Source organism: Salvelinus fontinalis, chromosome 27, assembly GCF_029448725.1.
Source record: "Salvelinus fontinalis isolate EN_2023a chromosome 27, ASM2944872v1, whole genome shotgun sequence".
NCBI classification, from domain to species: Eukaryota; Metazoa; Chordata; class Actinopteri; order Salmoniformes; family Salmonidae; genus Salvelinus; species Salvelinus fontinalis.
In genome coordinates this window covers 37,763,599-37,778,295 of record NC_074691.1, presented here as the reverse complement: position 1 = coordinate 37,778,295, position 14,697 = coordinate 37,763,599, and the positions used below count along the sequence as shown (strand labels likewise).

Here is a 14,697-nt window from a genome sequence, read left to right as displayed (position 1 = left end):
ATTGAGGAAATGTACCAGTCTGCTGTTAATGATAATGCTGAGTATTTTCCCAAGGTTACTGTTGACGCATATTCCACGGTAGTTATTGGGGTCAAATTTGTCTCCACTTTTGTGGATTGGAGTGATCAGTCCTTGGTTCCAAATATTGGGGAAGATGCCAGAGCTAAGGACGATGTTAAAGAGTTTTAGTATAGCCAATTGGAATTTGTTGTCTGTATATTTGATCATTTCATTAAGGATACCATCAACACTACAGGCCTTTTTGGGTTGGAGGGTTTTTATTTTGTCCTGTAACTCATTCAATGTAATTGGAGAATCCAGTGGGTTCTGGTAGTCTTTACTGGTTGATTCTAGGATTTGTATTTGATCATGTATATGATTTTGCTCTTTATTCTTTGTTATAGAGCCAAAAAGATTGGAGAAGTGGTTTACCCATACATCTCCATTTTGGATAGATAATTCTTCGTGTTGTTGTTTGTTTCGTGTTTTCCAATTTTCCCAGAAGTGGTTAGATTCTATGGATTCTTCAATTACATTGAGCTGATTTCTGACGTTCTGTTCCTTCTCCTCTGTTTTAGTGATTCACCATAGTGAAGGCGTAGACTCAGGTTTTCCAGGTCTCTATGTTTTTGGTTGGACAGGTTTCTCAATTTCTTTCTTAGATTTTTGCATTCTTCATCAAACCATTTGTCATTGTTGTTCATTTTCTTCGGTTTTCTATTTGAGATTTTTAGATTTGATAGGGAAGCTGAAAGGTCAAATATACTGTTAAGATTTTCTACTGCCAAGTTTACACCTTCACTATTGCAGTGGAAAGTTTTACCCAGGAAATTGTCTAAAAGGGATTGAATTTGTTGTTGCCTAATTGTTTTTTGGTAGGTTTCCAAACTGCATTCCTTCCATCTATAGCATTTCTTAATGTTACTCAGTTCCTTTGGCTTTGATGCCTCATGATTGAGTATTGCTCTGTTCAAGTAGACTGTGATTTTGCTGTGGTCTGATAGGGGTGTCAGTGGGCTGACTGTGAACGCTCTGAGAGACTCTGGGTTGAGGTCAGTGATAAAGTAGTCTACAGTGCTACTGCCAAGAGATGAGCTATAGGTGTACCTACCATAGGAGTCCCCTCGAAGCCTACCATTGACTATGTACATACCCAGCGTGCGACAGAGCTGCAAGAGTTGTGACCCGTTTTTGTAGGTTATATTGTCATAGGTGTGCCTAGGGGGGCATATGGGGGAGGGAATGCTGTCACCTGCAGGCAGGTGTTTGTCCCCGTGTGTGCTGAGGGTGTCGGGTTCGTGTCCAGTTCTGGCATTTAGGTCGCCACAGACTAATACATGTCCCTGGGCCTGGAAATGATTGATTTCCCCCTCCAGGATGGAGAAGCTGTCTTCATTAAAGTATGGGGATTCTAGTGGGGGGATATAAGTAGCACACAGGAGGACATTTTTCTCTGTTAAGATAATTTCCTTTTGAATTTCTAGCCAAATGTAAAATGTTCCTGTTTTGATTCATTTAATGGAGTGAGTTAGGTCTGCTCTATACCAAATTAGCATACCCCCTGAGTCTCTTCCCTGTTTCACACCTGGTAGTTTGGTGGATGGGACTACCAGCTCTCTGTAACCTAGAGGGCAACCAGTGAGTCCGTCTCCTCTATACCATGTTTCTTGCAGGATGACAATGTCTGTATTACCGATTTCTTTGGTGAAGTTTCTCTCTCTCTCTCTCTCTCTCTCTCTCTCTCTCTCTCTCTCTCTCTCTCTCTCTCTCTCTCTCTGTCTCTCTCTCTCTGTCTCTCCCTTTGTCTCTCTCTCTCTGTCTCTCGCTCTGTCTCTCTCGATCTGTCTCTCTCGCTCTGTCTCTCACTCTGTCTCTCACTCTCTCTCTCTCTCTCTCTCTCTCTCTCTCTCTCTCTCTCTCTCTCTCTTTGTCTCTCCCTCTCTCTCTCTCTCTCTCTCTCTCTCTCTCTCTCTCTCTCTCTCTCTCTCTCTCTCTCTCTCTCTCTCTCTCTCTCTTCTCTCTCTCTCTGTTTGTGTGTGTTTCTTTAAGAGCCTGACAGAATAAGGAGTGATGGTGTTAGAAATGTCAGGTCTAGAGGGCCTGTGGGTGAGGAGGGGTGGAAGGGGGGGGGAGAGAGAGAGTATCCCTGTAGAGCTGCTATTTAATTAGAAATATAGAAGTGATCTTTCAATTTATACTCATGAACAAGAGGTTTGTCTGTCCCCATGGGGGAGGGGCTGTTACCAGTGTTTTATCCATACAGAATGTTATTACAATAGAATGTCAGCCATCCAATGAAAAGCTCCATGATTATTCATTAGGCACCTGTGAGTGGCCAGGGGCTACTAGGAGGAAAGAGAGGACATTAGAATATAGAAGCATGAGGAGAGGAGGGTCCCAAGTCCTTGGAGAGGGACAGTCTTTGGGGAGAGAGCATATGGGATGAGGGAGACGGGATATAGTGACACGGGAGATGGAGAAAGAGAGGGATTGAGAGCGAGAGAGATGAAGGGATACACACACAGACAGAGAGAAAAAGTCTGTTTGGCATTTCCATTCTTCAATGCCTTGATAAGTGTCACTCTCCTCTCCTCTCCTCTCCTCTCCTCTCCTCTCCTCTCCTCTCCTCTCCTCTCCTCTCCTCTCCTCACCTCTCCTCTCCTCTCCTCTCCTCCCCTCCAGGCCTCCCGTCCTCCTCCCCTCATCTCTCCTGTCCTCTTCCCCTCCCTTTCTCTCCTGTCCTGTTCTCCTCTCCTGTCCTCCTCTCCTCCTGTTCTTCCCTCCCCTCCTCTCCTGTCCTTCCCTCCCCTCTTCTCCTGTCCTCCTCTCCTCTCCAGTTTTCCCCTCGTCTCATCTCCTGACAATCAGCATCTCCTGTGTGCGTGCGTGTGTGCACCAATGGAATACATATACATAAACGCTGATTGCTGATGCTTTGTATTGACCACTGAGAGGCTTTGAAGCCACCGCTCGGCCATATTGGCCCTGAATGGAATTTTACAGTATTTCAATTAAATGTTTCAGGGGGAAAAAAATATATCTGTAAGTATTTTTGTGTTGTAGTGGGGACAGTAACATTAATAATCTCCAAAAATTATACTTCAAAAGAAAATGTTTTTATATATTTTGTTATTTTATTTGTATGTTTAGCTCACATAATATAATGTAAATGTACTCATTAAAGTGTCTGTAATAGAATAAACATGACAGAAACAAATGTAGACGTTAATACATGGTTAATACACCAGTTCCAAGATGGTTGCCGAAAGCTTCTAAACAGAGCCCCCTGGCAGTCATCTAGTCTATATATAAATCATTGGTGTTTGAGCCTTTGGTTGCTACTAAAAGTGGATTTGACTCATTTGACAATACTGACAAAGCTGTTTCCACTGCCAGACACACAACAACAATGCACATATTCCATCAGTATCCAGGGGACTCTGCATGGACTATTCCATCAGTATCCAGGGGACTCTGCCTGGACTATTCCATCAGTATCCAGGGGACTCTGCCTGGACTATTCCATCAGTATCCAGGGGACACTGCCTGGACTATTCCATCAGTATCCAGGGGACTCTGCATGGACTATTCCATCAGTATCCAGGGGACTCTGCATGGACTATTCCATCAGTATCCAGGGGACTCTGCCTGGACTATTCCATCAGTATCCAGGGGACTCTGCCTGGACTATTCCATCAGTATCCAGGGGACACTGCCTGGACTATTCCATCAGTATCCAGGGGACTCTGCATGGACTATTCCATCAGTATCCAGGGGACTCTGCATGGACTATTCCATCAGTATCCAGGGGACTCTGCCTGGACTATTCCATCAGTATCCAGGGGACTCTGCATGGACTATTCCATCAGTAACCAGGGGACTCTGCCTGGACTATTCCTTCCATCAGTAACCAGGGGACTCTGCCTGGACTATTCCATCAGTATCCAGGGGACTCTGCCTGGACTATTCATTCCATCAGTAACCAGGGGACTCTGCCTGGACTATTCATTCCATCAGTAACCAGGGGACTCTGCCTGGACTATTCATTCCATCAGTAACCAGGGGACTCTGCCTGGACTATTCATTCCATCAGTAGCCAGGGGACTCTGCCTGGACTATTCATTCCATCAGTAACCAGGGGACTCTGCCTGGACTATTCATTCCATCAGTAACCAGGGGACTCTGCCTGGACTATTCATTCCATCAGTAACCAGGTGACTCTGCCTGGACTATTCATTCCATCAGTAACCAGGGGACTCTGCCTGGACTATTCATTCCATCAGTAGCCAAGGGACTCTGTCCGGACTATTCCATCAGTAACCAGGGGACTCTGCCCGGACTATTCCATCAGTATCCAGGGGACTCTGCCTGGACTATTCATTCCATCAGTAACCAGGGGACTCTGCCTGGACTATTCATTCCATCAGTAACCAGGGGACTCTGCCTGGACTATTCATTCCATCAGTAACCAGGAGACACTGCCTGGACTATTCCATCAGTATCCAGGGGACTCTGCCTGGACTATTCATTCCATCAGTAACCAGGGGACTCTGCCTGGACTATTCATTGTTTCATTGTTTTGATCAATTCCCCATTTCATATGTGACCAGTAGTAAATGTACCGTAGCCTTTAATCCCTGTTATTTGGTTGCATTAATATATGTTAATGCATTGTATTACTAATTAGGCCTTCGGTCATTTACCGTTCTCATTCCCAGAGTGGAAACGTTGTTTGCACTGTTCACAACTTGCTACACTGTGAGAAACACGTTTTGGTTTATTTCCTAAACTATAATTTATGAGTTTTGTTCATGTTTTTATTGTCTTTTGCTTGGAGTGTTCCATGTGAGCAATGAGCATCGGTCTGCTTTCTCTGTCTTGTTAATGTTAAGGGAGCGCAAGCACCTGAGCACACAGAAGTAGCACACCTGGCCTGCTGCGTGCAAATCTAGGAAAATGCCCATTTGGGGATGTGTGATTTGGGATTGTCTTAACTCACCACGTCCATCACTAATAATCTGAGCTTCTCAGTAATGATTTCTTCACCTCACACAGTAAGTCAACGAAGTCTGTTTTTATTTTATTTTTAACATCCATTGTTAATGCTAACCTAATAGTTCCTCACAGTAGGCCTATTTGAAAAATCTTTCCAACAAACTCCCCCCCCAACGATAATCACCAAGCAAAAATCGAATCATCTGAAGATCCCATATATTCCTTGGAAAAGTCATAAAATAACTTTCTCATGCACAAAAAAAACAGCTGTCTGGCCCGAGCTCACTGGGGTGGAAACTCGAGAACAGGCTTGTTGATACAATGTCACAAGTTCACTAGTGATCGCAAAGGGAGGCAGATAGATCCTCCTGATAACGACTCCCTCTGTAGCTGAATATGTCAACAGCAGTGCACTACAAAAGGTAAGAGGGCAGAATTTGGACTTCACTAGTGATCGCAAAGTACCTGAATTTTCATCAGTCTATTTTCTACTGTTTTTATTTATTGGCTTTATGTATTTTTACGTAGTTGACAAAAATAAGTTACATTTACGTCATTTAGCAGACGCTCTTATCCAGAGCGACTTACAAATTGGAAAGTTCATACATATTCATCCTGGTACCCCCGTGGGAAGTGAACCCTGGTCCCCCCGTGGGAAATGAACCCACAACCCTGGCGTTGCAAGCGCCATGCTCTACCAACTGAGCCACACGGGACCACGTTATTGGGCCAGAGACTGCATTGACCATCTCTGAGTTCCTGACTCTCATTAAGGCTGTTTAGCTGCCAATGATCACGGTGTGTCAGTGTGCATATGCAACCTGGTCTAAGAGCATTTCGTATTATTCTGTATGTATATCCGAGGAACACTCCATTTGATATGGATGTTACGTTTCGTAAGGTATGTATTAATTTGTGGATGTCCATCACCCATTTCGTATGATATGTTACGAATTACAATTCGTATTATATGTTATGAATTTTGCAGAACCTACAATATGTTACGACTTTGCGAAATGTACAATATCTTACTCATTCGCAAAATTTAGGATTAGGGTTAGGGGAAGGGTTAGCTAACATGCTAAGTAGTTGCAACGTAGCTAAAAAGTAAAAAAGTTGCTAATTAGCTACAATTGTCCGTGATGAAATTCTAACTCACAACCTTTGGGTTGCTAGACGTTCGCGTTATAGGACACCAGGCTGTCTCTCCGTCTCCTCCCTACAGGTGCGCCTGTCTGTCCAGTGCCGCCAGAGTGCTGGACAGGAACTAATGGGGATCCATAATAAACCCTAGGAAGAGTAGCTTCTGCCTTGACAGGAACTAATGGGGATCCTTAATAAACCCCAGGAAGAGTAGCTGCTGCCTTGACAGGAACTAATGGGGATCCATAATAAACCCCAGGAAGAGTAGCTGCTGCCTTGACAGGAACTAATGGGGATCCATAATAAACCCCAGGAAGAGTAGCTGCTGCCTTGGCAGGAACGAATGGGGATTCCTAATAAATACATATACAAACCCATCCATCTAAACTCAGCAAAAAAAGAACGTCCCTTTTTCAGGACCCTGTCTTTCAGAGATTATTCGTAAAAATCCAAATAACTTCACAGATCTTCAATTTAAAGTTTAAACATGGTTTCCCATGCTTGTTCAATGAACCATAAACAATTAATGCACATGCACCTGTGGAACGGTCATTAAGACACTAACAGCTTACAGACGGTAGGCAATTAAGGTCATAGTTATGACAATTTAGGACACTAAAGAGGCCTTTCTACTGACTCTGAAAAACACCAAAAGAAAGATGCCCAGGGTCCCTGCTCATCTGCGTGAACGTGCCTTAGGCATGCTGCAAGGAGGCATGAGGACTGCAGATGTGGCCAGGGCAACAAATTGCAATGTCCATACTGTGAGACGCCTAAGACAGAGCTACAGGGAGACAGGACGGACAGCTGATCGTCCTCGCAGTGGCAGAACACGGCTAACAACACCTGCACAGGATCGGTACATTCAAACATCACACCCGCGGGACAGGTACAGGATGGCAACAACAACTGCCCGAGTTACACCAGGAACGCACAATCCCTCCATCAGTGCTCAGACTGTCCGCAACAGGCTGAGAGAGGCTGGACTGGGGGCTTGTAGTCCTGTTGTAAGGCAGGTCCACACCAGACATCACCGGCAACAACGTCGCCCATGGGCACAAACCCACCGTCGCCGGACCAGACAGGACTGGCAAAAAGTGCTCTTCTTTGTCGAGTCACGGTTTTGTTTCACCAGGGGTGATGGTCAGATTTGCTCTGGAGCGGGATCGTTTTGGAGGTGCAGGGTCCGACATGGTCTGGGGCGGTGTGTCACAGCATCATCGGACTGAGCTTGTTGTCATTGCAGGCAATCTCAACGCTGTGCGTTACAGGGAAGACACCCTCCTTCCTCATGTGGTACCCTTCCTGCAGGCTCATGCTGACATGACCCTCCAACATGACAATGCCACCAGCCATACTGCTCGTTCTGTGCCTGATTTTCTGCAAGACAGGAATGTCAATGTTCTGCCATGGCCAGCGAAGAGCCCGGATCTCAATCCCATTGAGCACGTCTGGGACATGTTGGATCGGAAGGTGAGGCCTAGGGCCATTCCCCCCAGAAATGTCTGAGAACTTGCAGGTGCCTTGGTGGAAGAGTAATGTAACATCTCATAGCAAGAACCGGCAAATCTGGTGAGGTTCATGAGGAGGAGATGCACTGCAGTACTTAACTTTTTATGGGCAGGTGGGGCGATAGCGTCCCACCTGGCCAACATCCGGTGAAATTGCAGAGCGGGAAAAATACCAAATTCAAATATTTAACATTCTTGAAAATATATGTGTTATACATCAAAATAAAGCTTAACTTATTGTTAGTCCAGCTGCTGTGTCAGATTTAAAAAAGGCTTTACAGCGATAGCAAACCATGCGATTATCTGAGGACAGCACCCCGCGTACAAAAGCATGCAAAACACATTTCAAACAGGCAGGTGCGCCACAAAAGTCATAAATAGCGATATAATTAATGCCTTACCTTTGAAGATCTTCTTCTGTTGGCACTCCAAAATGTCCCAGAAACATTACAAATGGTCCTTTTGTTCGATAATGTCCTTCTTTATGTCCCAAAAATGTCAATTTATTTGGCGCATTTGATTCAGAAATACACCGGTTTCAACTCGCCCAACATGCCTACAAAGTATCTAATAAGTTACCTGTAAACTTGGTCCAAACATTTCAAACAACGTTTCTAATCCAACCTAAGGTACCCTAAAACGTAAATAATGGATACAATTTAAGACGGGATATACTGTGTTCAATACCGAATAAAAACAATGTGGAGTGCATTCCAGTTCACGGGCATCAAACAGTAGAGTCCATCTGGAGTGACACTTACAATGAATAGCACTACTTCTTCATTTCTCAAAAGAAAAACATCGAACAATTTCTAAAGATACAGACTGTTACTTTTGATTTTGACCCCCCCCCCCTTTGTTCAGGGACACATTTTTCCATTTCTGTTAGACACATGTCTGTCGAACTTGTTCAGTTTATGTCTCAGTTGTTGAATCTTGTTATGTTCAAACAAATATTTACACATGTTAAGTTTGCTGAAAATTAACGCAGTTGACAGTGAGAGGACGTTTCTTTTTTTGCTGAGTTTATTTGGACAGTAAACATCTTCCCACAGTGTGTTTCTCCCTGTTTTTCAATTGGTTAGATGGTTTAATATAGGTTGTAGAAATACGTTAGGATAATGTAATTGATTTGTTTCCTGTTTTTCAATCGTTTAGAAGGGTTTACTATAGGTTGTTGAAATACATTAGGATAATGGTGTTGATTGGTTTCCTGTTTCCTGTTTTTCAATCGGGTAGATGGTTTACTAGAAGTTGTTGAAATACATTAGGATAATGGAGATGATTGGTTTCCTGTTTCCCTGTTTCCTCTTTTTTCAATTGGTTAGAATGGTTTGCTATGGGTTGGTGAACTACATTAGGATAATGGAGTGTGTTTGTACAGCATAGCCACCAAGCCACAGTGGTGCTGTGACTTTCCCAAAGCTGCCTACGACACGCACTTGAATTATTCTGGCCAGCCGGACCACGCCCGCTGATGCATACAGAGTAACTCAGCACGTCTCCATGCTAATCAACAACCCTAACAATGTTGGTATTCAGAGGACAAGTCTTGGTAGCAGGATGGCTCAACAGCAGCTGTGTGCTCTGACTAAGACGAAGGGCATATGCTTAGCTAAGATAGCTCTAGCATGCTAATTTAACCTGAGTGATCTGAAGACAAGTAGCATCCCAGTGTGTAACATAGATTAAGAGGTCTGGACATTTGACACCAGGTTTTAAGGCCCGTTCCAGTTGCTTCCTCAATCACTATAGCCTACTAAGCTAACCTAACCTCGTTAAACCTAACCAAGTTAACTAAAACGGTCTCTGTTCTCTTGTGTCTGTAGACTAGGTGACCAGTTCTACCGGGAGGCCATAGAACACTGTCGCAGCTACAACGCCCGTCTGTGTGCCGAGCGGAGCGTCCGCATGCCCTTCCTGGACAACCAGACTGGCGTGGCCCAGAACAACTGCTATATCTGGATGGAACAGCGCCACCGCGGGCCAGGTGGGTGAACTGCAGGCTGGGGAAGAGAAATGGCATGCACACGCGCACACACGCACGCACGCACACACACACACACACACACGTGCACACACATACACGTGCGCACGACACTTGATAGCCCTTCAGTGTCTGTAGATACATTTCTGGTCTTAATAAACTAAACTGTTTTTATGGTTTTGAAACCAGAAGACTGTTAACAGTCATGATTACATCTAGAACATAGAGCTGGGCGACATGGACAAAAATCCATATTAATCCATATTAATCCATATTAGTCCATATGAATCCGTATTAATCACTATAAATCCATATTAATCCATATTAGTCCATATGAATCCGTATTAATCCATATTAATCCATATTAGTCCATATGAATCCGTATTAATCCATATTAATCCATATTAGTCCATATGAATCCGTATTAATCCATATTAATCACTATAAATCCATAGTAATCTATATTAGTCCATATGAATCCGTATTAATCCATATCAATCCATATGAATCCATATTAATCACTATAAATCCATATTAATCTATATTAGTCCATATGAATCCATATGGATCCATATTAATCCATATTAATCCATATTAATCACTATAAATCCATATTAATCTATATTAGTCCATATCAATCCATATTAATCCATATTAATCACTATAAATCCATATTAATCTATATTAATTATAACGTTAATGTGCATCAGTTTTGTATTATCCTTTAAACTACTACTACTAGTTTGATGGTTGTAGTCATCAATTTGTTCCGTTAACAATCACACATATTAGCAAATTTATTTCATTTTAAACTTCACATTTCTCAAGTGTAGGCTACTTATCGTAATGATATCAACGATATCAGCAAAATCCCTGCGATAAGTGGTCGGTGTCGATCATTTTTCGGTTTATCATCCCAGCTCTAGTAGAACATCTCACGGGAGAGAGAGTCAGAGAGAGAGAGAGAGTCAGAGAGAGAGAGTCAGAGTGAGTCATAGAGAGAGTCTGAGAGAAAGAGAGAGAGAGTCAGAGTGAGTCATAGAGAGAGAGAGTGTCAGAGAGAGAGTGTCAGAGAGAGAGAGACAGAGTGAGTCATAGAGAGAGAGAGTGTCAGAGAGAGAGAGTCGGAGAGAGAGAGAGAGTCAGAGTGAGTCATAGAGAGAGAGAGAAAGAGAGAGAGTCAGAGAGCAAGAGAGAGAGAGTCGGAGAGAGAGAGAGAGAGAGTCAGAGTGAGTCATAGAGAGAGAGTGTCAGAGAGAGAGTGTCAGAGAGATAGAGAGAGTCAGAGATAGAGAGTCAGCAAGAGTCATATAGAAAGAGTCTGAGAGAAAGAGAGAGAGAGAGAGGGAGAGTCAGAGAGAGAGTCAGAGAGAAAGAGAGAGAGAGAGATAGAGTCAGCAAGAGTCATAGAGAAAGAGTCTGAGAGAAAGAGAGAGAGAGAGATAGAGAGAAAGAGTCAGAGAGAGAGTCTGAGAGAAAGAGAGAGAGTCAGCAAGAGAGAGAGTCAGAGAAAGAGACAGCAAGAGAGAGAGTCTGAGAGAAAGAGAGATAGAGAGTCAGCAAGAGAGAGAGTCAGAGAAAGAGACAGCAAGAGAGAGAGTCAGAGAGAGAGTCAGAGAAAGAGACAGCAAGAGAGAGAGTCAGAGAGAGAGTCAGATAGGTGGAGTCAGAGACAGAGTCAGAATAAATACATATATTGGAAGCCAGCAGGCCACAAAGTATAGGGTGTGGTGCCAGGGCCTTGCATCCTAGATAAATGGAGATACTATTAGCCCAGCATGCTAGATAAAGGGAGAGGATATTAGCCCAGCATGCTAGATAAAGGGAGATACTATTAGCCCAGCATGCTAGATGAAGGGAGAGACTATTAGTCCAGCATGCTAGATGAAGGGAGAGGATATTAGTCCAGCATGCTAGATGAAGGGAGAGGCTATTAGCCCAGCATGCTAGATGAAGGGAGAGGCTATTAGTCCAGCATGCTAGATGAAGGGAGAGGATATTAGCCCAGCATGCTAGATGAAGGGAGAGGATATTAGTCCAGCATGCTAGATGAAGGGAGAGGCTATTAGCCCAGCATGCTAGATGAAGGGAGAGACTATTAGCCCAGCATGCTAGATGAAGGGAGAGACTATTGCTCCAGCCTGCTAGATGAAGGGAGAGGATATTAGTCCAGCATGCTAGATGAAGGGAGAGGCTATTAGCCCAGCATGCTAGATGAAGGGAGAGACTATTAGCCCAGCATGCTAGATGAAGGGAGAGACTATTAGCCCAGCATGCTAGATAAAGGGAGAGACTATTAGTCCAGCATGCTAGATGAAGGGAGGGACTATTAGTCCAGCATGCTAGATGAAGGGAGAGGCTATTAGCCCAGCATGCTAGATAAAGGGAGAGGCTATTAGTCCAGCATGCTAGATGAAGGGAGAGACTATTAGCCCAGCATGCTAGATGAAGGGAGAGGCTATTAGTCCAGCATGCTAGATGAAGGGAGAGGATATTAGCCCAGCATGCTAGATGAAGGGAGAGGATATTAGTCCAGCATGCTAGATGAAGGGAGAGACTATTAGCCCAGCATGCTAGATAAAGGGAGAGACTATTAGTCCAGCATGCTAGATGAAGGGAGAGGCTATTAGCCCAGCATGCTAGATGAAGGGAGAGGCTATTGGCCCAGCTCTTAGTGATCTGGCCAATCAGAGGTCTTGAGGAGGATGAGGTGGCGGTCTACTCGCATTAATATTTTTAATGGCCAATATACTTTCTGTTGTTGGGGTACACACCCCCATTCTGTTGTTGGGATACGCACCACCATTCTGTTGTTGGGGTACGCACCGCCATTCTGTTGTTGGGGTACGCACCACCATTCTGTTGTTGGGGTACGCACCACCAATCTGTTGTTGGGGTACGCACCACCAATCTGTTGTTGGGGTACGCACCACCATTCTGTTGTTGGGGTACACCCACCATTCTGTTGTTGGGGTACGCACCACCATTCTGTTGTTGGGGTACACCCCACCATTCAGTTGTTGGGGTACGCACCACCATTCTGTTGTTGGGGTACGCACCACCATTCTGTTGTTGGGGTACACCCCACCAGTCTGTTGTTGGGGTACACCCCACCAGTCTGTTGTTGGGGTACGCACCACCATTCTGTTGTTGGGGTACGCCCCACCATTCTGTTGTTGGGGTACGCACCACCATTCTGTTGTTGGGGTACGCACCACCATTCTGTTGTTGGGGTACACACCACCATTCTGTTGTTGGGGTACGCACCACCAGTCTGTTGTGGGGGTACGCACCCCCATTCTGTTCTTGGGGTACGCACCACCATTCTGTTGTTGGGGTACGCACCACCATTCTGTTGTTGGGGTACACACCACCAGTCTGTTGTTGGGGTACGCACCACCATTCTGTTGTGGGGGTACGCACCACCAGTCTGTTGTGGGGGTACGCACCACCATTCTGTTGTTGGGGTACACCCCACCATTCTGTTGTTGGGGTACACCCCACCATTCTGTTGTTGGGGTACGCACCACCATTCTGTTGTGGGGGTACACCCCACCATTCTGTTGTTGGGGTACGCACCACCAGTCTGTTGTTGGGGTACGCACCACCATTCTGTTGTTGGGGTACACCCCACCATTCTGTTGTTGGGGTACGCACCACCATTCTGTTGTTGGGGTACGCACCACCATTCTGTTGTTGGGGTACGCCCCACCATTCTGTTGTTGGGGTACGCCCCACCATTCTGTTGTTGGGGTACGCACCACCAGTCTGTTGTGGGGGTACACCCCACCAGTCTGTTGTTGGGGTACGCCCCACCATTCTGTTGTTGGGGTACGCACCACCATTCTGTTGTTGGGGTACGCACCACCATTCTGTTGTTGGGGTACGCACCACCAGTCTGTTGTTGGGGTACGCACCACCATTCTGTTGTTGGGGTACACCCACCATTCTGTTGTTGGGGTACGCACCACCATTCTGTTGTTGGGGTACACACCACCAGTCTGTTGTTGGGGTACACACCACCAGTCTGTTGTTGGGGTACGCCCCACCATTCTGTTGTTGGGGTACGTACCACCATTCTGTTGTTGGGGTACGCACCACCATTCTGTTGTTGGGGTACGCACCACCAGTCTGTTGTTGGGGTACGCACCACCAGTCTGTTGTTGGGGTACGCACCACCAGTCTGTTGTTGGGGTACGCACCCCCATTCTGTTGTTGGGGTACACACCACCAGATCATATTCCATAGAAATGTGTAAACACTGGACAATTACTTTAAACTATTTTTGTTCTGACACTTTTGTGTGTGTGTGTGTGTGTGTGTGTGTGTGTGTAGGTCTGGGTGCTGGACAGATGTATGCGTACCCAGCGCGATGTTGGAGGAAGAAGAGGCGGCTTCACCCCCCCATGGACCCTCAGCTACGACTCTGTGAACTACGACTGGGTAAAAATATAACACACCTCTCTCTCTCTGTCTCTGTCTCTCTCTCTCTGTCTCTCTCTCTCTGTCTCTCTGTCTCTCTGTCTCTCTCTCTGTCTCTCTGTCTCTCTCTGTCTCTCTCTCTCTCTCTCTCTCTCTCTGTCTCTCTGTCTCTCTGTCTCTCTCTCTGTCTCTCTCTCTGTCTCTCTGTCTCTCTCTGTCTCTCTCTCTCTCTCTCTCTGTCTCTGTCTCTGTCTCTGTCTCTCTCTCTCTCTGTCTCTCTGTCTGTCTCTGTCTCTCTCTGCCTCTGTCTCTGTCTCTCTCTCTGTCTCTGTCTCTGTCTCTGTCTCTCTGTCTGTCTCTGTCTCTCTCTGCCTGTGTATCACGCTCTCTCCCTCTCCCCCCTCCAGAGGCAGAGCTGGCTCCTAAGAGGGAGCCCTCCCCAGGAGAGGCCACAGCTCTGGAGACTCTGCTCAGAGGGGAGGGACTACTGGAGAAGAAGAAAGACATCAAGGAGGACGAGACCCTTCTGGAGATACAGGTACGGCAAGAGAGAGGAGACACTCAGGGATGAACGCATGCTCACACAGGTGAGAGGACATACACATAGATGCAGGCAGACTTCAACCCAAAGGGGTGACA

General features: G+C 45.5%; 1 protein-coding gene across 2 annotated transcripts in view; it reads left to right on the top strand.

The window, feature by feature from the left end:
- LOC129825524 (zinc finger protein DPF3-like) overlaps positions 1-14,697 on the top strand; it is a 68,707-nt gene that overhangs the window by 14,317 nt on the left and 39,693 nt on the right. For both annotated transcript variants that reach the window (XM_055885687.1, XM_055885686.1), the window contains exons 2-4: positions 9,479-9,639; positions 13,972-14,079; positions 14,466-14,596. In XM_055885687.1, the coding sequence (XP_055741662.1) occupies positions 9,479-9,639; positions 13,972-14,079; positions 14,466-14,596 (400 nt within the window). The remainder of the gene's footprint in view (positions 1-9,478; positions 9,640-13,971; positions 14,080-14,465; positions 14,597-14,697) is intronic.